Here is a 25,260-nt window from a genome sequence, read left to right on the forward strand (position 1 = left end):
AAAAATGGTATCGGGACATCACTAATCTCTACCCTGCCCTGATATGCTCTGAGCCTAAAGATCTGTAGGTCAATCGTGCAGCTCAGTGGCCTCTCCGACTGATCGGCAGCATAACCAAACATTCGGGATATAAGTTTACACACAGCGGGCAAAGTAAAAGGTTCAGTCTTTTTAATCCCATTTTACCCAACTGGAGGCACTCCGTTAGGAAACATTATCCTGACTATTGGTGTCCGCCCCTCTTAAAAAGATTTGTAAATTACTGTCCAGAGTAGGAGAGGTTTGCTATGGGAATTTTCTCCTGCTCTGGACAGTTTCTGACATGGACAGAGGGGTCAGCAGAGAGCACTGTGGTCAGACAGAAAAAAAATTAAAAAAAAAAAGAACTTCCTCTGTAGTATACAGCAGCTGATAAGTACTGGAAGGATTAAGATTTTTATATAGAAGTAATTTACAAATCTGTTTAACTTTTTGATTTAAAAAAAATAATAGTTTTCCACCAGAGTACCCCTGGTATAATATAAACTGAAATCCAATTGGTTGTTATGGGCAAAACCAGAATGTGTTTTTCGGTTCCAGGCAGACTGATATATCTGGGTAAGGACGGGTGACCATTATATGGACACAACAATGCAGCTGTATTATTCTTATCTAAAATAGAAGAATGTGATCTGCCCAGCCCCATGACTCAGAATCACACTTCAATCATCTATAAAGCTTCTACCTATTGTCATACAACTCAAGTCTCACATGTGAAAGATGACATCACAAGGAAAGTTACGAAACCTTTATGTCCTTTGTTGTAGAAACTTAAAGGGGTTCTCCACCATAAGGTGATTTTAGTACGTGCCTGGCAGGCAGTAATGGACATGCTTAGGAAGGATCTGCACTTGTCTTGGGACTAAATGGCTATGTTGTGAGATTACCATAACACTGTGGCTAGATTTTTGTGAACTGGTATTTCCTGCCTTTTTTTTTTTTTTTTTTTTAACTACAAATCCCATAATTCCATTTTCCGCCCTCCCACACATCAGCCACCCGACCCATTGAAACAAATGAGCTGCATCCATTCAAAAGACCTGTGGTTTTCAATCAGGGTGCCTACAGCTGTTGCATTAGTTGCAGATTGATCTCTCCACCCATTGAAGCAGACAGGCTCCCAGTCATCAGCTGACTAATGAGTCAGGTCCCGGCCACATTGCAAGCTTGGAAAAATCTGAGACAACGGTCATTTTGTATGCAGATAAAAATAAATATTGGAGTGAAAAATCACAGAATTGTGAGAAAACCGTCACATACAGGTACAGACACTATATTATGAACTACACTAACTTTACAGCCCCCGTAGCATAGTCAAATAAAAAAAATCCTGGAATAACCCTTTAAGAAATATTACACGGCCAAAACTTTTCAAGATAAAACTGAGATTAGAGCTTTCCATGCTTAGTATTCCCAGGCAGGAGACCATCAGGAATGATCCCTGGGGGGCAGAGTTCTGCCCCAACATTTTAGTGATCAGTGAAAGATTCAGCCCCTCGAACTCCGATTCTACAAAACTTCTGACATGTTACTTATAATGGGTGCCCTTTAAGATAAAACAATGACCCAGATTTATCCGTGCAGTCTAAACCCTATTCACATGCCAGCATTTGGTCAGTATTTTCAGGGTAAATCCAACAGAGAAACCTATTGAGAAAAAAACTATATTGGCATGTTCACAATGGACTGAACTGCTGAGGATTTGTTACAGATTTTCTCAATTAAAGGGGTAGTCCAGTGATGAAAAACATATCCCCTATCCTAAGGATAGGGGATAAGTTTGAGATTGCAGGGGGCCCGACTGCTGGGGCCCCCCCACAATCTCTTGTACGGGGGCCAGGCTCGCACAAAGCGGCGGCCGACACGCCCCTCTATACAACTCTATGGAAGAGCCAGAGATTGCCAAATGCAGCGCTCCGACTCTGCCATAGAGTTGTATTGAGGGGGGTGGTCAACACGCCCCCATGCCGCGGGCTGTCAGCGCCCCGTACAGGAGATTGCGGGGGGCCCCAGCGGTCGGACCCCCGGCGATCTGAAACTTATCCCCTATACCTAGGATAGGGGATAAGTTGTTCACCAATGGATATCTCCTTTAACCTCAATAGGAAATTGAAAATCGAAAAACAGATCTGAAGCATTTTAGTTTCATATAAACTCTTATGTATACCGCCACATATCTGACCCATATCCATTCATCTCAATGGGTCAAGCATAGTTAGTAGTGACTATGTATGTATGGTGCATTCCTAACATATATTGTACTATTGTGGGACTCCAAAGTGCAGACGAAGGGCACATTTGAGTTCTACAAAAAAAACAAAAAAAATTAAAAATAAAACAACAGTAGAAACAGACTGAACGTTGGAGGAGATTTATCAAAACCTGTGTAGAGGAAGCGTGGTACAGTTGCCCATAGCAACCAGATTGCTTTTTTAACTTTTGAATATGCCTGAGAAATATAACAGAAGCAATCTGATCGGTTGCTATGGGCAACTGCACCACTCTTCTGCTCAGGTTTTGGTAAATCTCCCCTATTGTCACAATAACTCACTGAGATGAACGGGCATAGCTCAGATATGTGGCAATATACATCATCGTATACATCGTTTGCTCGTGTGCCCTAGTAGACCAGTGTTTTCCAAACAGTATGCCTCCAGCTGTTGCATAACCACAACTCCCAGCATGCTGGGAGTTGTGGTTTTGCAACAGCTGGAGGAACGCTGTTTGGAAAACACTGTAGTAGACTACATCCAGTCCACCGAGATGAATTGGCACCGGTTGGGTATGCTTCCGTACACATCAGTGCTCTGCCCATATATACAGCCCACATACAACTTCAACACAATATTAATTTACCCAGAAGGAGGCAACAAAGGTACCCCAGTTACTCTTTAATCTTAAACTTATTATTATTATTATTATTATTATTATTATTATTATTATTATTATTATTATTATTATTATTATTATTATTATTATTATATATATATATTTTTTTACATTAGTCAGAGATAAAGTTAATATGGTGTGCCACAGTGCCCGGGGGGGGGGGGGGGTCACACCTCTCTTACACCATAGCACACATCATAAAAGTTGTTTTTTTTTTCGTTTTTTTTTTGTCGCGTTAAGACAGATGCATTAAATAGTTCTGTCTGGCATGAGGGGGACACAGCCCCTTGACACTTGAGCATCTACAATACATAATAATATGATTATATATATATATAAAACATTTTTTTTTAAACGTGCCGCGTATTTTGGTGCATTTTTCTTCCCAAATCAAAAACCACCCATTGACAAGTCGTCCCCAACACTCCTATTTTACAACAGGAAGTACACCCCGAATATATCTTAATAGGTATCGGAGAGCAGCGGCAGACGTAGAGTACTAGCGACTACAACTCCCAACATTCAATGAAGAAGAGAGATCTGACCATTCCACAGAGTTTTCTCTTAACCCAAGTGGCGGCTGCAAAAACCACAACTCCTATCATGTCCTGACAACCTTAAACAGCATCAGATGGCAACTACTAACTACTCCCATCATTCAATAAGAGCAAGATCTGTGACCATTCTGCAGTGTTTCCCACTAGCCAGGGCAGCAGCTGCAAAAAACAATGGCGACTACAACTCCCATCATTTCATAAGCGCAAGATCTGTGACCATTTTACAGTGTTTCCCAGCCTGAGGTTGTGCAGCGGCTGCAAAAAACAACAACTCCCATAATGTGAAACTGTGAACCATCGCCCAAGGCTGTGTAGCAGTTGCAGAACTACAACTCCCATTATGCCCTGAAAGACTTCGGCTGTCAGGGCATAATGAGAGTTGTAGTTTTGCAACAGTAGTAATATAATATACTTGAGGGGACCCCCCGGGGACGCCCATACACCATACATGTGACATCTATGTCCCATCAAATATATAATAAAAAAAAAAAAAGTGGAGTTTCCCTTTAGGAAACCGTAAAACGTGACCGCCTCGCTCGTGCCCCTCACCGTCAATGTCTCCCAGGGTGAGCTCATCCCCGAGTTCCGTCAGCGTCTCCATGTTCTCCATACTGGTAAAAGCAATACGTCGCTCCCCGCCCGGGGAAGCCTTCGCCTTCTCGCTGCTCCTGTCACTTTCCTTCCGAACTCAACAACCTGTCACAGGCGAAACCGACGCCATGTTCCTCCCCGCACCGCCCCTCCGCTGGTGATGACGTCAGCCGCCTTACCCCCCTCCACTTTGCGTGCCTAGCCTCGTTGCGCGGACACATAAAACCATAGGCGAAGCACGATGATTGAAAACGAGGCTTGGTTTTCCTTCCCTGGACGCCAGGCGTGTGGTAGGGTGTGAGGGTTGGGAGGCTCTGAAAGCCCCGCCCACTCCTCTTGTAATAGCGCGTGCTGGTTGTTTTGTTGTCAATGAGACCAGGGCTCGCCGACCAATGGGAAGGCTTGGCGTGCTGTGGGGTGATGTGACGTCACCGATCAGGGGATCTATATTTGCATATGAGGCCGCGGCGCCTCCACACACAAAACTCACTCCGTTGTGTCTCCCGCCGTCGTGGAGACTGACAGCTGTGAGCTCGTGGTTAACCCGTTATGTGCCAGTGAAGGGGAATAGAGCCCCAGTTCACATTCCGAAACTGCGCAAAGCCGCCCTGACATGCGGTTCTCACATAGGTGCACTATATGCATGACTCCGTATTGTGTTCATAAATCAGGAAATGGCATAAAAATAGACAAGATTTACTAAACCCAACTCTTAACCCCTTGAGGTCACAACCTATTTTCATTGTTATGTTTAAGTTTTTCCTCCTCGTCTTTTAAGAGCTATAACTTTAAATAGGTATTCGGGGATTTTTTTTTTATTATTTGACTATGCTACAGGGGTTGTACAGTTAGTATGGTTCATAATATAGTGTCCGTACTTGTGTTTCATGGTTGTTTTGCAATTCTGTTTATTTTAAACAGCATACAAAATTATTCAAGTCTCAGGCTTTTCTGGGTTGCAGTGCAGCCGAGACATTACATCACTAGTCAGTGTTCAGAGGGAGCTTGTCTTTGCTTCAATGGAATGGCACCCTGGTCAGAAAACACTGGTATTGTGTTTCAATGGGTGGGGTAGCTGATATATAGTAGGGAGAAAAGCGATCTCACAAACAAGAAACTATGGGATTTGTAGACTGAGAGAACGAACTCCAACAGGTAGCAAGTAGCCAGTTCACAAAAAGATAGCCACAGCATTATGGTAATCTCACAACCTGGGGTGTAGCTATAGAGGTGGCAGTCGCATCGGGCCCTGGTACCTAAGGGGGCCCCAAAGCACATCTTCCCCATAAAAGACCAGTATTATAATTGGCAAATGGGGCCCTATTTCATATTTTGTATCGGGGTCCAGAAGCTGCAAGCTACACCTCTGCTCACAACATAGCCAATTAGCCTCAAGACAAGCAAAGATCCTTCCTAAGCATGTCCAATACTGTCTGGCAGGTACGTACTAAAATCACTTTATGGTGGATAACCCTTTTAACCCCTTAACAACATAGGATATAAATGTATGTCCTGGTGCCATGGTAATTAACCCCTTAAGGACCAAGGGCGTACAGGTATGCCTTTGCTCCCTGGTACTTAAGGACCAAGGGCGTACCTGTACGCCCGTGGGAATTTCGGTCCCCGCCACGCGCCGGGCGGGGACCAGATCGGGGTGACTGCTGATATCTATCAGCAGGCACCCCGTGCAAATGCCCAGGGGGGTCATCAAACTTGCGATTTGCAGCTATTCCGGGTCATACGGGTCTATAGTGACCCGTTGACCCGGAAAATAAAGGGGTTCGCGGATGTCCTAGACACCCACGATCCCCTTGAAGCAATAGGAGTGAGGTGGCAGGGGTGCCACCCCTCCTATCTCTGCTATTGGTATTCTAGACGCGACCACCAATAGCAGATCGGGGGCGGGGGGCTTTACTTTCGGTTTCCCCGTTCTGCCCACCCACAATAGGCGGGGCAGGACGGGGAAACCGACAGGGACCGGCGCCGAAGATCCACTTACCCATCGGCGACGGCAGCGGGCGACAATCAGCGGCGGCAGCGGGCGACGATCGTCGGAAGAAGAGGACGGCGACGCAGCTCCCTGGATCCGACAGAAGTGAGTTAATTAGCAACATCTCGAGGGCTACAGTCTGAGACCATTATAGTGGTCTCTAAACTGTAACCCTCCAGATGTTGAAAAACTACAATTCCCAGCATGCCCAGAGATCTGTTTAGGCATGCTGGGAGTTGCAGTTTTGCAACAGCTGGAGGTCTACAGTTTGAGACCACTGCACAGTGATCTCTATACTGTGCACCTCCAGATCTTGCAAAACTACAACTGATAGCATGCCCACACAGCAGTTTGCTGTCTGGGCATGCTGAGAGTTGTAGTTTTGCAACATCTGGAGGTCCACAGTTTGGAGACCACTGTGCAGTGGTCTCTAAACTATAGCTCTCCAGATGTTGCAAAACTGCAACTCCCAGCATGCCTAAACAGCTGTCTCTGCATGCTGGGAGTTGTAGTTGTGTACCTCCAGCTGTTGCATAACTACATCTCCCAGCATGCCTTTCGGCGATCAGTACATGCTGGGAGTTGAAGTTATGCAACAGCTGGAGGCACACTGGTTGGAAAATACTGAGTTAGGTAACAGAACCTAACTGAAGGTTTTCCAACCAGTGTGCCTCCAGCTGTTGCAAAAGTACAACTCCCAGCATGCACGGTCTGTCAGTACATGCTGGGAGTTGTAGTTTTGAAACAGCTGGAGGTTTGCCCCCCCCCCCCCTTGTGAACGTACAGGGTACATTCACACTGCGGGTATACAGTAAGTTTACTACTTCAAGTATGAGCTGCGGCAAATTTTTCGCCGCAGCGCAAACTCCTAGCGGTAAATTCACTGTAAACATCTGCCAATAAAAATAAAAAACGTATTGTACGGCAGTGTTTCCAAAACAGAGCCTCCAGCTGTTGCAAAACAATAACTCACAGCATTTCCGGACAGCCACTGACTGTCCAGGCATGCTGGGAGTTTAGCAACAGCTGGAGGCACCCTGTTTGGGAATCACTGGCGTAGAATACCCCTATGTCCACCCCTGTGCAATCCCTAATTTAGTCCTCAAATGCGCATGGCGCTCTCTCAATTCAGGCTTTTTTTCCTTTTACCCCTTATGAAAAAGAAAAGTTGGGGTCTACACCAGCCTGTTAGTGTAAACAACATTTTTTTTTTAGGCTCAGGAGTGAGAGCGCACCATGTACATTTGAGGCCTAAATTGGTGATTTGCACAGGGGTGGCTGATTTTACAGCAGTTCTGACATAAACCCAAAAAAATAAATACCCACATGTGACCTCATTTTGGAAACGACACCCCTCACGGAACGTAACAAGGGGTATAGTGAGCCTTAACACCCCACAGGTGTTTGACGAATTTTCATTAAAGTTGGATGGGAAAATGAAAAAAAAATATTTTTTTCACTAAAATTCACCCTAAATTTTTCATTTTCACAAGGGAAAATAGGAAAAAAGCCCCCCAAAATTTGTAACCCCATTTCTTCTGAGTAAGAACATACCCCATATGTTGATGTAAAGTGCTCTATGGGTGCACTACAATGCTCAGAAGAGAAGGAGCGCCATTGGGATTTTGAAGAGAAAATTTGTCCGGAATTGAAGGCCACTTGTGTTTACAAAGCCCCCATGGTACCAGAACAATGGACCCCCCCCCCCACATGTGACCCCATTTTGGAAACTACACCCCTCATGTAATGTAATAAGGGGTACAGTGAGCATTTACGCCCCACAGGTGTCTGACAGATTTTTGGAACAGTGATCCGTGAAAATGAAAAATTTAATTTTCCATTTGCACAGCCCACTGTTCCAAAGATCTGTCAAATGCCAGTGGGGTGTAAATGCTCACTGCACCACTTATTAAATTCTGTGAGGGGTGTAGTTTCCAAAATAGTGTCACATGTGGGGGGGTCCACTGTTCTGGCACCACGGGGGGCTTTGTAAATGCACATGGCCCCTGACTACTATTCCAAACAAATTCTTTTTCCCAAAGCTCAATGGTGCTCCTCCTCTTCTGAGCATTGTAGTTCGCCCGTAGTGCACTTCAGGTCAACTTATGGGGTACCTCCATAGTCAGAAGAGATGGGGTTACAAATTTTGGGGGGTATTTTCTGCTATTAACCCTTGCAAAAATGTGAAATTTGGGGGGAAACACATTTTAGTGAAAAAAAAATATATTTTTTTTTTTACATATGCAAAAAGCGTGAAACCCCTGTGGGGTATTAAGGCTCACTTTATTCCTTGTTACGTTCCTCAAGGGGTCTAGTTTCCAAAATGGTATGCCATGTGGGTTTTTTTTTTTTGCTGTTCTGGCACCATAGGGGCTTCCTAAATGCGACATGCCCCCCGAGCAAAATTTGCTCTCAAAAAGCCAAATATCACTCCTTCTCTTCTGAGCATTGTAGTTCGCCTGTAGTGCACTTCAGGCCAACTTATGGGGTACCTCCATACTCAGAAGAGATGGGGTTACACATTTTGGGGGGTATTTTCTGCTATTATCCCTTGCAAAAATGTGAAATTTGGGGGGAAACACACATTTTAGTGAAAAAAAATTTTTTTTTTACATATGCAAAAGTCGTGAAACCCCTGTGGGGTATTAAGGCTCACTTAATTCCTTGTTACGTTCCTCAAGGGGTCTAGTTTCCAAAATGGTATGCCATGTGTTTTTTTTTTTTTTTTTTTGCTGTTCTGGCATCATAGGGGCTTCCTAAATGCATATGCCCCCCAAAAACCATTTCTGAAAAACGTACTCTCCAAAATCCCCTTGTCGCTCCTTCGCTACTGAGCCCTCTACTGCGCCCGCCGAACAATTTACATAGACATATGAGGTATGTCCTTACTCGAGAGAAATTTAGCTACAAATATAAGTATACATTTTCTCCTTTTACCCCTTGTAAAAATTCAAAAATTGGGTTTACAAGAGCATGCGAGTGTAAAAAATGAAGATTGTGAATTTTCTCCTTCACTTTGCTGCTATTCCTGTGAAACACCTAAAGGGTTAAAACACTTACTAAATGTCATTTTGAATACTTTGGGGGTGCAGTTTTTATAATGGGGTCATTTGTGGGGTATTTCTAATATGAAGACCCTTCAAATCCACTTCAAACCTGAACTGGTCCCTGAAAAATAGTGAGTTTGAAAATGTTGTGAAAAATTGGAAAATTACTGCTGAACTTTGAAGCCCTCTGATGTCTTCCAAAAGTAAAAACACATCAATTTTATGATTCAAACATAAAGTAGACATATTGGAAATGTGAATAAAAAATTTTTTTGGGGGGAATATCCATTTTCCTTACAAGCAGAGAGCTTCAAAGTTACAAAAATGCTAAATTTTCAAATTTTTCATCAAATTTTGGGATTTTTCACCAAGAAAGGATGCAAGTTACCACAAAATTTTACCACTACGTTAAAGTAGAATATGTCCCGAAAAAACTATCTCGGAATCAGAATGATAACTAAAAGCATTCCAGAGTTATTAATGTTTAAAGTGACAGTGGTCAGATGTGCAAAAAACACTCTTGTCCTAAGGTGTAAAATGGCCTGGTCCTTAAGGGGTTAAAGCACAAGGATGTATATTTATGTCCTATACATGATGCGAGCAGCGGACCTGCCAGTAATGATGGACACTAATGATCAGCAGACCTGCCAGTAATGATCGCACTAATCTCCAAAATAAACCCCTCAGATGCCGATCATTGAAGATGGCAGATGGAGGTCCCCTCACCTGCCTCCACCACTCTCCCGGGGTCTTCTCTTCTGGTCTGACATCGAGGAGACCAGAGAAGAAGATTGCCGATAATATTGATTAGTGCTATGCCTATGCATAGCACTTAACAGTATTAGCAATGTAATGATTGCTATAAATACTAGGGATCGACCGATATCGTTTTTTTAGGGCCGATACCGATAATCGGTGCAGGTTAGGGCCGATAGCCGATAACTTATACCGATATTCCGGTATAAGTTATCGGCTATTTAACCCCCTGCGACATCGCTGCAGATCATTGATTTAAAGCGGGCACTTTAAATCAATGATCTGCAGTGGCTTTTGCGGGGCCATAGGCCGCCGTCACCACCCGCTTCTCTCCCCTACCTGTTAGGGTGGTCCGGGCCATCCATCCATCGTTCATGTAGTGTCCGGGGGCGTTCCGGGTGGAGGGTGGTCCGGTCCGGGCTGTCCTTCTTCTCCGGTGGTCATCTTCTCCACTCCGGGCAGGCTCCGGCCTAGTACGCTGCATAGACTCCGCTGCGCAGTGACGCCCATGCGCAGCGACGCACCTGACGTCACGGCGTAGCGGCGTCTATGCAGCGTACTAGGCCGGAGCCTGCCCGAAGTGGAGAAGAAGACCGTGGGAGAAGAAGGACAGCCCGGACCGGTTCACTCTTCACCCGGAATGCCCCCGGACACTACAGGAAGGATGGATGGCCCGCACCACCCCCATTACGGGTAAGTTTAATTTTTTTATTGACTCGGAGGGTGGGGGAGGGGCCCGACCGGTATAGCGGTATGGGCAAAAATCCATACCGGTATACCGCCTAGCATCACAGTGGGGGGGTGCGACGCGGTGCGGTGGGTCGGGGGTGCAGTGCGGCAGGTCGAGGGGGTGGCGGTCGTGGTGCGGTGGGAGCGGTGCGGGGGGCGGGGCATTATCGGCTTATCGGCAAGATAATTGCCGATACCGATAATGCCCAAAATCGTGATTATCAGCCGATAATATCGGCCATACCGATAATCGGTCGATCCCTAATAAATACGTTTTTTCCGGCGTAAAAGACGACTTTTTAACCTAGGAAAATCTTCTCAAAAGTCGGTGGTCATCTCATACGCCTTATATGTATTTACAACTGTTTGCATGCCAACGATCCGATCGCTTCTCGTAGTGACTCTGTCCCGCCCTGCCTCCTGCAGCGTGATTGGGCGCATCACACCACATGACAAGCACACCTAGCAATGCGTCATTGGTTACCGCAGTGGGCTCGAGTTTATGCATCTACAGCGCTGATCGGCACGTCCAGATATGGCGCGGGCTCCCGACTCAAGCCTGTGTCATACTGGCCTGCCCCCAGCTTATTCCTGTTGCTGGGGGCCGGCATTAATTGCTGACATGCTGCGATCAACACGGCCGGCTATTAACCCTTTAGATCGTCTTTATCCCGTCCTTGCTGGTCCAGTGGGGTGGATCGCCCCCCCCCCCCCCTACAGCGCGATCCACTGCTGAGGTAGTCGGAGGGCTTACCTCTCCTTCCATGCCGACTCCTGCATTGAGAATAATAATGCCTGGCAGGACCAGGCTTCATCAATCTAGCGCAGAGCACACAGATCAATGTGGTTTTATCGAACCACTTTGATCTGTATGAGGAATGAAATGATTCCTCCTAAAGATCCCCTAAGGGAACTAAAAATGTAAAAAAAAAAAAAGTTTCAAAACACACACATTAACTTCTTTCCTTATTAAAAGTTTAAATCACTCCCCCTTTATCCAAATTCCATATAAAAAATATATAAACATAAAAAAAAACATATGTGGTATCGCCGCATGCGTAAATGTCCAAACTATAACAATATATTGTTAATTAAACCACATGGTCAATGGTGTACACATGGTCAATGGCGTATTTTTGATCAGTTTTTATACCATAAAAAATTTACAAAAAGTGATCAAAAAGTCCGATCAAAACAAAAATGGTACCGATATAAACTTCAGATCACAGCGCAAAATATGAGCCTTCACACAGCCCCGTAGGCGGAGAAATAAAAAAGTTATAGGGGTCAGAAGATGACAATTTTAAATGGATACATTTTCGTGCATGTAGTTATGATTTTTTTCAGAAGTAATACAAAATTAAACCTATATAAGTAGGATATCAATTTAATCATATGGAACTACAGAATAAAGATAAAGTGTCATACAGCCTTATAAGGCAAGTATATCCCAAACTCTATATTTTAACTGTAAAAGTTGGGGGTCGTCTTACACGCCCAGTCGTTGTCACGCACCTGGGCACCTGGATGCGGGCGGTCTGGAACAGGATGTGGATCCTCTACCTGTGTGGCTGATGACGCGGACCGTATCGGGGAGCAGAGTCAAAGGTGCCGTTGGTCTTCACCAGAGCCCGCCACAAAGCAGGATGGATTTGCTGCGGTAGGCAACACCCAGGTCGCTACCCCCAATATGGCTCGACCACACAGTTAACTGGGCAAGACAAGGTACAGGAGGATGAGACAGAGGCGTAGTCAATGTAGCAGAAGGTCAAGGCAGGTGGCAAAGGTTCGTAGTCAATTAACATAGCAGAAAGGTACGGTACGCTAGGGTACGCTTTCTCACAGGCAAATGGCACTGAAGATCTGGCAGGGGTGTGTGGGAGGTGCAACAACTTTATAATGTGCTGTTCAGGTGTATTACTAATTATGGGCGTACTGGCCCTTTAAATCTCAGAGCACCAGTGCGTGCGCACCCTAGGAGACGGGGACACGCGCTTTGGAGCTGAGACACAGTAAAGGAGGCATCAGAGGAGCGAGGTAAGTGACGGGTCGGGGCTCGCATGCGGGCACATCCTGCGATGCGAATCCCGGCCCTGCCGGAAGCAGAAACAGTGCGCTCGCGGCTGATATTGTGCGGCCGGAGCACAGGTAGTGACAGCCGTCTTATATGCCAGAAAATACGGTAGTCCCATATGGGGACTTAAAAAGTTATAAGAAAAAGAGATTTAAAAAGTTTTTAAAAAATAAGAAAAAGCTCCTGTTACGATTCGGCAGGCTGGAGGTGGATCCTCTGTGTCAGAGAGGGATTGGCGTGGACCGTGTTGGTGGACCGGTTCTAAGTTGCTACTGGTTTTCACCAGAGCCCGCCGCAAAGCGGGATGGTCTTGCAGCAGCGGTAGCAACCAGGTCGTATCCACCGGCAATGGCTCAACCTCTCTGACTGCTGAGATAGGCATGGTACAAGGGATAAGGCAAGAGCAAGGTCGGACGTAGCAGAAGGTCAGGGCAGGCAGCAAGGATCGTAGTCAGGGGCAACGACAGGAGGTCTGGAACACAAGCTAGGAACACACAAGGAAAGGCTTTCACTGGCACAAAGGCAACAAGATCCGGCAAGGAAGTGCAGGGGAAGTGAGTTAATATAGCCAGGAAGCAGGTGGAAGCTAATTAGACTGATTGGGCCAGGCACCAATCACTGGTGCACTGGCCCTTTAAATCTAGAGAGCTGGTGCACGCGCGCCCTAAGGAGCGGAGCCGCGCGCGCCAGGACGTGACAGCCGGGGGCCGGGACAGGTGAGTGACTTGGGATGCGATTCGTGAGCGGGCGCGTCCCGCTATGCTAATCGCATCCCCGCCGGCAGAGTCAGTGCAGCGCTCCCGGTCAGCGGGTCTGACCGGGGCGCTGCAGAGAGAGGAACGCCGCGAGCGCCAAAATGCGTAAAAAAATTATGAATACACATATTTGGTATCAAGAAGTGCGTAAATGTCTGAACTATCAAAACATATTGTAAATGATCCCGTATGGTGAATGGCGTAAACTTTAAAAAAAAAGTCCAAAATTGCTGCTTGTGTTGTCACATACAATAATGATATAAAAAACTAATAAAACGTCACATATATGCAAAAGTGGTACCGATAAAAACTACTGATCACAGCGCAACAAAATGAGCCTTCATACAGCCCCGTATACAGAAAATTTTGAAAGTTATACATTGTCAAAATAGAGCAATTTTAAACAGATTTTTTTGTAAAAAAATAAAATAAAAATAAATGAGTTTAAAGGGGTACTCCAGTGGAAAACATTTTTTTTTATTATCAACTGGTGCCAGAAAGTTAAACATATTTGTAAATTACCTCTGTTAAAAAAATCTTAATCCTTCCAGTACTTATCAGCTGCTGTAAACTACTGAGGAAATTCTTTTCATTTTGGATTTATTTTCTGTCTAGGCACAGTGCTATCTGCTGACACCTCTGTCCATATCAGGAACTGTCTAGAGCAGAAGCAAATCCCCATAGCAAACCTCTCCTGCTATCGACAGTTCCTGACATGGACAGAGGTGTCAGCAGAGAGCCCTGTGGTCAGACTGGAAAGAAATTAAAAAACTTCCTCTGATAAGTGCTGGAAGGAATGAGATTTTTTAATGGAAGTAATTTACAAATCTGTGCATGAGAAGATAAAGAAAAGTCGGCACTCACCGGATTTCCAATTCAGCAGATTTTATTGCACGTTACTCACAGCCGTAGTACAATTCTCGGGGAGACGACGGATGGTACAAGGGGGGTACCACAGAGAGTCAGTGCAGGGGAAGTGAGTTAATATAGCCAGGCAACGGCCGGGACCCGCGGCTAATACCACACATCGCCGATCGCGGCGATGTGCGGTATTAACCCTTTAGATAACTTGAAAGAAGAGATCGCAGACGGCACTCACGGAAACAGCAAGAAGTTTTATTCGGGATCGCTGGTCCACGCAACAAGAACGCCAGGTAAGTCGACCGGTGGTCAAAGCTGACCGCCGCTTCTAAAGTGAAAGTGACCCGGCTGCTCAGTCGGGCTGTTCGGGACCGCTGCGGTGAAATTGCGGTGTCCCGAACAGCTGACCGGACACTGGGAGGGTCCTTACCTGCCTCCTCGGTGTCCGATCGACGAATGACTGCTCCGTGCCTGAGATCCAGGCAGGAGCAGTCAAGCGCCGATAACACTGATCACAGGCGTATTAATACACGCCTGTGATCTGTGTAAGCGATCAGTGTGTGCAGTGTTATAGGTCCCTATGGGACCTATAGCACTACAAAAAAAATGTAAAAAAAAAGTGTTAATAAAGGTCATTTTACCCCTTCCCTAATAAAAGTTTGAATCACCCCCCTTTTCCCATAAAAAAAATAAAACTGTGTAAAAAAAATTAAAAATAAACATATGTGGTATCGCCGCGTGTGTAAATGTCCGAACTATAAAAATATATCATTAATTAAACCGTACGGTCAATGGCGTATGCGCAAAAAAATTCCAACGTCCAAAAAAGCGTATTTTGGTCACTTTTTATACCATTAAAAAATGAATAAAAAGTGATCAAAAATTCCAATCAAAACAAAAATCATAACGATAAAAACTTCAGATCACGGCGCAAAAAATGAGTCCTCATACCGCCCTGTACATGGAAAAATAAAAAAGTTATAGGGGTCAGAAGATGACATTTTTAAACGTATAAATTTTCCTGCATGTAGTTATGATTTTTTCCAGAAGTGCGCCTAAATCAAACCTATATAAGTAGGGTATCATTTTAACCGTATGGACCTACAGAATAATAATAAGGTGTAATTTTTACCGAAATATGCACTGCGTAGAAACGGAAGCCCCCAAAAGTTACAAAATGGCGTTTTTTTTTCGATTTTGTCGCACAATGATTTTTTTTTCCATTTCGCTGTGCATTTTTGGGTAAAATGACTAATGTCACTGCAAAGTAAAATTGGCGACGCAAAAAATAAGCCATAATATGGATTTTTAAGTGGAAAATTTAAAGGGTTATGATTTTTAAAAGGTAAGGAGGAAAAAATGAAAGTGCAAAAACGGAAAAACCCTGAGTCCTTAAGGGGTTAAAGGTGTATTCTGGCCAAAGACATTTTATCCCTATCCAAAGGATAAGATTTCTGATCGCGGAGGACTTACTGCTGGGACCCCCTGCGATCCCTGTGCAGCACCCGCATTCTATGCTGGGCTGCTGCTGCAGTGTCGGAAACCTCTGTGTTTTTGGGAATGGTGACGTGATGTCACGCCACGCCCCCTCACCATGTCATGCCTTCCTCCCACCAATTATTTCTATGGGAGAGGGCATGACAGATAGGGGATAAGATGTCTTTGGCCGGAATACTCCTTTAACCCCTTAAGGACACATGACGTTCTCATACGTCTCCATTTCCGAGTCCTTAAGGACACATGACGTATGAGAACGTCATGTGCTTTACCGGCCCCCCGCAGCCATCTGGAGCGGAGCCAGTGCCCGATGCCTGTTGAAATCATTCAGCAGGCATCGGGGCATATCGCCCAGGGGGGTCATGATGACCCCCCATGTCGGCGATGGCCGCAGATCGCTGGACAATTCAGTCCAGTGATCTGCGGCGGATTCCGGGTCAATCGGGTCTCCAGTGACCCGGTGACCCAGAATTACTGGCTGATCGGGGCCCTCAGAGACGGCCCCGAACAGCCATAGCCAGCAGGGGTGAGGTGGCACTGGTGCCACCTCACGATCACTCTGATTCGTCGGCCTGTTGGGATCGGGGCCCCAGGAGCAGCGGCGGCGAGGGACTGACCTGCGCAGCGGCGTGGAGAAGCAGCAGTAGGAGGTGAGTGACAGCCTCCTGCTGTTGCTTAGCAACAGCTCCCAGCATGCAAAAAGGGCATGCTGGGAGCTGTAGTTATGCAACAGCAGGAGGCAGACCACCACAACTCCCAGCATTCCCTTATGGGCATGCTGAGACTTATAGTTTTGCAACAGCTGGAGGCACATTTTTTATATGGAAAAGTGTACCTTCAGCTGTTGTATAACTACAACTCCCAGCTTGCACAATCAGCTAAAGTGCATGCTGGGAGTTGTAGTGGTGCATCTGCTGGTTGCATAACTACAACTCCCAGCATGCCCGTTGGCTGTCGGTGACTGCTGAGAGTTTTAGTTTTGCAACAGCTGAAGGCACACTGAGTTAAGTAAACCAGTGTGTCTCCAGCTGTTGCATAACTACAATCCCCAGCCAAAGTAGTATGCCTCCAGCTGTTGCATAACTACAAGACCCAGCATGCCCTTCCGCTGTCCGTACATGCTGGGGGTTGTAGCTTTTGCAACAGCTGAAGGCACACTGGTTGCAAAACACTGAGTTTGTGACCAAGCTCGGTGTTTCACAACCAGTGTGCCTCCAGCTGTTGCAAAACTGCAACTCCCAGCATGCACTGATAGACCGTACATGCTGGGAGTTGTAGTTTTGCAACAGCTGGATGTTTCTCCCCCCCTCAATGTGAATGTACAGGGTACACTCACATGGGCGGAGGTTTACAGTAAGTATCCAGCTGCAAGTTTGAGCTGCGGCAAATTTTCTGCCGCAGCTCAAACTGCCAGCGAGAAACTACTGTGAACCCCCGCCCGTGCGACTGTACCCTAAAAACACTACACTAACACAAAATAAAATAAAAAATAAAAAACACTACATATACACATACCCTCTACACAGCCCCCCTCTCCTCCCCAATAAAAAACATCTGGAACGCCACTGTTTCCAAAACGGAGCCTCCAACTGTTGCAAAACAATTACTCCCAGTATTGCCAGATAGCCACTGACTGTCTAGGCATGCTGGGAGTTTTACAACAGCTGGAGGCACCCTGTTTGGGAATCACTGGCGTAGAATACCCCTATGTCCACCCCTATGCAAGTCCCTAATTTAGGCCTCAAATGCGCATGGCGCTCTCACTTTGGAGCCCTGTCATATTTCAAGGCAACAGTTTAGGGTCACATATGGGGTATCGCCGTACTCGGGAGAAATTGTGTTACAAATTTTGGGGGGTATTTTCTGCTATTACCCTTTTTAAAAATGTAAAATTTTTGGGAAAACAAGCATTTTAGTTAAAAAAAAAAATTTTTTTTTACATATATAAAAGTCGTGAAACACCTGTGGGGTATAAAGGTTCACATTACCCCTTGTTACGTTCCCAGAGGGGTCTAGTTTCCAAAATAGTATGCCATGTGTTTTTTTTTTTTGCTTTCCTGGCACCATAGGGGCTTCCTAAATGCGGCATGCCCCCAGAGCAAAATTTGCTTTCAAAAAGCCAAATGTGACTCCTTCTCTTCGGAGACCTGTAGTGCGCCAGCAGAGCACTTTTCACCCCCATATGGGGTGTTTTCCGAATCTGGAGAAATTGGGCTTCAAATTTTGGGGGTATTTTCTGCTATTACCCTTTTTAAAAATGTAAAAATTTTGGGAAACCAAGCATTTTAGGTAAAAAAAAACATATGCAACATTTTTTTTACATATGCAAAAGTCGTGAAACACCTGTAGGGTATTAAGGTTCACATTACCCCTTGTTACGTTCCCCGAGGGGTCTAGTTTCCAAAATAGTATGCCATGTGTTTTTTTTTTTTTGCTGTCCTGGCACCATAGGGGCTTCCTAAAGGTGACATGCCCCCCAAAAACCATTTGTCGCTCCTTCCCTTCTGAGCCCTCTACTGCGCCCGCTGAACAATTAACATAGACATATGAGGTATATGCTTACTCGAGAGAAATTGGGTTTCAAATACCAGTAAAAATGTTCTCCTTTTTACCCCTTGCAAAAATTGGGTCTACAAGAACATGCGAGTGTAAAAAATGAAGATTTTGAATTTTCTCCTTCAATTTGCTGCTATTCCTGTGAAACACCTAAAGGGTTAATACACTTACTGAATATCATTTTGAATACTTTGGGGGGTGTAGTTTTTATAATGGGGTCTTTTATGGGGTATTTCTAATATGTAGAACCTTCAAATCCACTTCAAAACTGAACTGGTCCCTGAAAAATAGTGAGTTTGAAAATTTTGTGAAAAATTTCAAAATTGCTGCTGAACTTTGAAGCCCTCTGATGTCTTCCAAAAGTAAAAACTCATACATTTTATGATGCAAACATAAAGTAGACATATTGTATATGTGAACCCCAAAAAAATATATTTTGAATATCCATTTTCCTTACAAGCAGAGAGCTTCAAAGTTAGAAAAATGCTAAATTTTCATTTTTTTCATCAAATTTGGGGATTTTTCACCAAGAAAGGTTGCAAGTTACCATAAAATGTTACCACTAAGTTAAAGTAGAATATGTCATTGTACTGACCCACAGAATAAAATAAAAAAAACATGTCATTTTTACTGTAAAGTGTGCAACGTGAAAACGAAACCTTTCAAAATTTGCTAAATTGCTGTTTTCTTTTAAATTTTCCCACACAAATAATATTTTTTTTGGTTTTGCCGTGCATTATAGGGTAAAATGAGTGATGTCATTACAGAATACAGGGTGGGCCATTTATATGGATACACCTTAATAAAATTGGAATGGTTGGTGATATTAACTTCCTGTTTGTGGTACATTGGTATATGTGAGGGGGGGAGCTTTTCAAGATGGGTGGTGACCATGGCGACCATTTTGAAGTCAGCCAATTTGAATCCAACTGTTGTTTTTTTCAATAGGAAGAGGGTCATGTGTCACATCAAACTTATTGGGAATTTCACAAGAAAAACACTGGTGTGCTTGATTTTTACTTTATACTTTCATGAGTTATTTACAAGTTTCTCTTTGTTTACAGCCATTGACATGTTGTCGAGGTTAACACTTGAGGAGCGGATAGAAATTGTGTTGATGTCTGGTGAATGCAGTAACCAGGTCATTGCAGCAGATTTCAATGCAAGACACCCTACTAGACCACCCATCTCCCATGCTACAGTTAGCAAACTGCTTGCTAAGTTTCGTGAAACTGGTTAAGTGTTGGATTTGCCAAAATGTGGATGCATGAAATCTGTCACTTATGAAGAAGCATCAGTGGCTGTCCCAGCTTCATTCAACAAGAGCCCACAGCGTAGCACTCGCCGCATGTCACTGGAGAGGGGCATTAGTTGAACATCCCTTTGGTGGATATTAGCTACTCACAAAGGGCACCTATACAAACTCCAGCTACTGTAGCATCTCAACGAGGATGACCCAGATCGGCACACTGAATTTGCAGAATGGGCAAAACAAAAATTGGAACAGAACCCTCAGTTTACACAGAAGATTTTGTTCAGCGATGAGGCAAACTTTTATGTGAATGGTGAAGTTAACAAACAAAACCACCGCTATTCGTCTGACACTAACCCACATTGGATAGATCCCTCAAAGACTGTTGGAACACAAAAATTGATGGTGTGGTGTGGTATACGGGGTGCAAAGATAGTGGGGCCATTCTTCATCAATGGAAACCTCAAGGCCACTGGATATGCGAAATTGCTACATGATGATGTGTTTCCCTCTTTATGCACTGAAGCTGGCACGTTCCCTGAGTATTTCCAGCAAGATGTTGCACCACCACATTATGGGTGTCAGGTCCGAGCATTCCTAGATGAATAGTTTCCTGGAACGTGGATTGGTCATCGTGGGCCAGTTGAATGGTCCCCAATGTCTCCTGATCTGACCCCCTTAGACTTTTATCTTTGGGGTCATCTGAAGGCAATTGTCTATGCTGTGAAGATACGAGATGTGCAGCACCTGAAACTACGGATACTGGAAGCCTGTGCTAACATTTCTCCTGCGGTGTTGCTATCAGTGTGTGAAGAGTGGGAGAAGAGGGTTGCATTGACAATCCAACACAATGGGGAGCAAATTGAACACATTTTATAAGTGGTCAGAAACTTGTAAATAACTCATAAAAGAATAAAGTTATGTTAAAACCAAGCACATCATTGTTTTTCTTGTGAAATTCCCAATAAGTTTGATGTTTCACATGACCCTCTTCCTATTGAAAAAACAAAAGTTGGATTCAAAATGGCCGACTTCAAAATGGCCACCATGGTCACCACCCATCTTGAAAAGTTTCCCCCCTCACATATACTAATGTGCCACAAACAGGAAGTTAATATCACCAACCATTCCCATTTTATTAAGGTGTATCCATATAAATGGCCCACCCTGTACATTAACAAGGCAGGTACAGTGGTGAGTGTCTGCCCCTGTTTTTAATTACTCCAGCATGAATTATATTTGTTTTTAATCATGCACTATGCACTAGCACTTTTTTGGAGTCATATTCCTCTTAAATTTGGCACTACTTATATTGTATTTAATATTTTTGATATATGTTTTAACACTTTGATGTCTTGATTTGTTATACTATTTCTAAATTATGATGTTATGCACTTTAATGGATTGATTGATTGTACACTGTTTAGGGGTATTTAAGAACCCCATTGGATTCACTCACTATGCTTGAGAAAGGAGGCGAGAGGCCTCAGAAACGTTGCACTTTGTGTTGTGAGGATGCACTTTATTGATTCTCCATGTGTGCTGCGATCTTTTCCTTTGGATTGATGCTGGATACCCTGACCAGGAACCCGATGATGGCGTGCACCTTATACTTTTTGCTTTTTGGCGGATGTGCTGCTTGTTAGGACTTCTAGATAGAAGATAGATGGATAGGTGTTTCCTAACCAGGTTGCATCTAGCTGTTGCAAAACTACAACTCCCAGCATGTTGGGAGTTGTAGTTTTGCAACAGCTGGAGGAACCCTGGTTGGGAAACACTGAGATAGATAGATAGATAGATAGATAGATAGATAGGGAATAGATATAGGACATAAATCAATGTTTCCTAACCAGGATGACTTCAGCATGCTGGAAGTTGTAGTTTTGCAACAGCTGGAGGCACCCTCTTCAGGAAACACTGATCTATCTATCGATCTATCTATCTAGCTGTCAGAGTTTACCAACCCTCCAGCTGTTGCAAAACTATAACTCACAGCATGCTGGGATTTGTAGTTTTGCAACAGCTGGAGGCACCCTGGTAAGGAAGGGGGGGGGGTGAGCAGGGATGGTGCTGTGGGGGGAGGGGAGGAGCAGGGATGGTGCTCAGAAAAGGGGGAGGCTACAGGGATAGTTCTAGAAAGGGGGGACAGGGATGGTGTGTGTTTCAGGGACACAGAGTTAGGTAACACTGATAAAGATAGATAGATGGATAGGGGGAGATTTATAATTGAGTTTACCCCTTTTTCTTGTGTATTTTTTTGCGCAAAAATTTGTGCAGTGACTTTTATTGCTTCTTTTTTGTGTGTCCTTTTTGATAGAGCAGAAAGCAAGTACTCTATTTTTTGTGTATTGTGGAATGCATTTTACAGTGGATACAATTTTTTTTTGTTTAGACAAATTTTTTTGCGCAAATACGTTTTTTAACGCAAAAATACACAATCAAAAGGACATGTAGAAAAGTGTTTTACCGAGACAGCCGAAGGATACAGGAGCCATCCCTCAACACTGCTAAACTACAACTACTCCCATCATGGGACAGAGTCTGTCCCATGATAGGAGTAGTTGTATTACCGCAGCACAGATGTAGTACACTTGCAAATCCCCAGGCTGCGGGACTATTTTGGGACAGTTAGGACTACTACTCCCATCATGGGCAGACTATAGCCATGATGGGAGTTATAGTCCAGGGGCTGAGGGGCAGGGACATTCCCCAGAGACCCGCTGCGATCCGCATTTATTAACTGTAAAAGCTGGCGGCACATGCGGCTACACTGCGCTCCCCGCCGGCTCCAGGCTCCTGTATACACTGTCATAATTCATAATCCCTGCCGCCGGGAGACGGGAGCTCTGATTGGTAAAAAGCTATTCACCAATCAGAGTTCCCGTCTGGAGCCAGCAGGGAGCGCAGTGGAGCCGCATGTGCTTGTTGACCTGCTGCGATTTGCACCTCAGCCCCTGGACTATAACTCCCATCATGGATGGAGTCTGTCCATGATGGGAGTAGTAGTCCTAAAAGTCCCGAAGCCGGAGGATGTGCAAGTGCTATCCCTCAGCGCTGCGGTACTACATCTCCTTTTATTGACATTTTTTAAAAATGCTGTTCATCATCGCAATCCACCGAATGTCCTCCACATTCACGTACCTAAAATGCAAAAAAAAAAAGAAAAAAGGTTAGTAAATTTTTGGCGCTCTCCCCTGGGGTGTTCCTAAACAGGGAACCTCCAATTGTTGACGTCTGCCTACTGTATCCTGTATATACAGTCATCCATAGACAGCTGTATATACAGCATAGCGCACAAAGACTTGACCCAGAACTGCTCAGCAGTATGGGTTAACTTTTTCCTTGCCTGGCTCCTGTATAGTACACATGGGTACACTATGCACCCCTGTATACTATACAGCCAGTGGAGGAAAGTACTGATGCTCTGCACCCTGTATACGTTATACATCACTCCTTACCTCCTTACACTCTGTGGACTGGGCACTCTGCATCCGACCCATGGAGTGGTACCCTGAAGGCAGTAAAAAAAATTGCCACAAGGTACAAAAATGTTTCCACAAACCAGCAAAAACGCAAGAAAACTGTTACAGTTTTTCTGGCGTTTTTGCTGGGGGACAAAAGACTTCAATGGAATCCCGGCCTCTAAGCAATAGAACAAAATCCCTGTGTCCTGTCCTTTTCCTGTGAAGTGCAGCTCAGGTGTACAAAAAGAACTGTGTGGAGATTTAGAACTTTGCACAAAATGTATCATGTGCCTTGCACAAGTATGGTAGATTTGGTGCAATTGCACCAAATTTAGACTAACCAAAACGATCTACAAATAACTTCTACGTACACCAACATTGATAAATTTCCCCCTATGTATATGTGTGATTGTGTGTATGCAGCAGAGCTGATTGTGTGTATGTTGCAGAGCTGAGTGTGTGATTGTGTATATGCAGCAGAGCTGAGTGTGTAATCATGTGTATGCAGTCGAGCTGAGTGAGTGATTGTGTACATGCAGCACAGCTGAGTGTGTGATCATGTGTATGCAGCAGAGCTGAGTGTGTGATCATGTGTATGCAGCAGAGCTGAGTGAGTGATTGTGTGCATGCAGCAAAGCTGAGTATGTGATCATGTGTATGCAGCAGAGCTAAGTGTGTGATCAGGTGTATGTAGCAGAGGGGAGTGTGTGATCAGGTGTATGTAGCAGAGCTGAGTGTGTGTGTGGCAATGCTTACACATAATCATACATTCAGCTCTGCTCCATACCCATGTCGCACACTAATTTCTGCTACCAAGGTGCCTCCAGCTTTTGCAAAACTGCAACTCCCAGCATGCCAAGTTTTGCAACACTTGGAGGCATTCTGGTTGGTAAACACTGATATAGAGGTAAGGGGACAGATTGTTCAGCAAAATTACATATTTTTTAACCCCAGACATTCTGGAGGAGATTCTCAAAAACTACTGTAATTTCTGTTCCAGCGATATTATTCACACCTCTTTTTTTTCCTCACAAGGTCTCTTTTAAATATAAATAAATAAATAATATAATATAATATAAATAAAAATATGTGAAAATTCATTTTCCCGCCACTTTTGTTTTTTTCCGCACCCAAAAAAATGTTTGGGTTGCAGCCATATTGGATTTTTTTGTGCCAAAACTGCCAAGTTTGGCACCAAAATTTTAGATTTTTGTGCCAAATTTTACATTCCAGAAAATTCTGGTGGAAACATCTCACAAAATATTCCACAAAAATTTGCGGCAGCAGCGGGAAATATACTGCGTACTCACTATACACACAGGGCTTTTGGCGGCAGCCCTATGTGGGCAGTGAGTTTTGGAGGTGGGGCCGTGTGCCAGCGTGACTTTGACGCGTGGCTACGCCTCCAAAACTCACTGCACGCATAGGGCTGCCGCCCGAAAGCCCTGTGTGTATAGTGAGCAAAGAATATGCAGCATATTTCCCGCTGCTGTTGCAAATTTTGTGCAGCATGAAATACGCTGCGTATACGCCAGGTGGGAAGGCACCCTTAAAATGTGGTGGATACTTTTCGTGCGAAATTGATTTTTTTGGGCGCAAAATTCTTTGAGAATCTCCCCCTCTGTGTACTTTATAAAGATTTATGATGTTACTATTGTGCAGAGTTTTGTTCAGCACATACTGCTGCTCCGGCACCTCTAGCTATGTGAGTAGTGTACCGCAGGAAAATTCCACAGCTCTGTGAAGTGTGAGGTAGAGAAGGAGTGCACTGTAGAGCCTTTCTATATTTGCACAAAATTCATCAAAGGACATGCACAACTTTTGTAAATTTTGAGCAGGAGTGTAAATTAGACAGGCAGTGTAAAGGGGTAGATCTGTGTCTACAGTAGACACCTAATGATAAATGGCCCCCATAGGGCATAGATCAGTGTTTCCTGAACAGGGTGCCTCCAGCTGTTGCAAAACTACAACTCCCAGCGTGCTGGGAGTTGTAGTTTTGACAACCGCTGGAAGCACCTTGGTTGGGAAACACTGAGATAGATAGATAGATAGATATTGGACATAGATCAATGTTTCCTAACCAGGGTGACTCCAGCATGCTGGAAGTTGTAGTTTTGCAACAGCTGGAGGCACCCTCTACAGGGAACACTGATCTATCTATCTTTCTATCTATCTTTATCTGCGTTTCCCAACCAGGGTGCCT

The 25,260-nt window shown here is 44.5% G+C and overlaps 1 protein-coding gene and 1 long non-coding RNA gene across 5 annotated transcripts in view; one reads left to right on the top strand and one right to left on the bottom strand.

Annotated features, from left to right (window-relative positions):
* SREBF2 (sterol regulatory element binding transcription factor 2) overlaps positions 1-4,841 on the bottom strand; it is an 80,305-nt gene extending 75,464 nt beyond the window's left edge. For 2 of the 4 annotated variants that reach the window (XM_056523829.1, XM_056523826.1), the window contains exon 1: positions 4,035-4,248. In XM_056523829.1, coding sequence (XP_056379804.1) covers positions 4,035-4,095 — 61 coding nt within the window. In that variant the 5' untranslated portion in view covers positions 4,096-4,248. The other 2 variants (XM_056523828.1, XM_056523827.1) reach the window with 2 other exon arrangements.
* Positions 4,842-5,107: 266 nt separating this feature from the next.
* LOC130275629 (uncharacterized) overlaps positions 5,108-25,260 on the top strand; it is a 42,722-nt gene continuing 22,569 nt past the window's right edge. The window contains exon 1 of the long non-coding RNA XR_008844845.1: positions 5,108-5,516. This is a non-coding gene — a long non-coding RNA (uncharacterized LOC130275629). The remainder of the gene's footprint in view (positions 5,517-25,260) is intronic.

The sequence above is a fragment of the Hyla sarda genome, chromosome 6 (assembly GCF_029499605.1).
Source record: "Hyla sarda isolate aHylSar1 chromosome 6, aHylSar1.hap1, whole genome shotgun sequence".
Lineage (NCBI taxonomy): Eukaryota > Metazoa > Chordata > Amphibia > Anura > Hylidae > Hyla > Hyla sarda.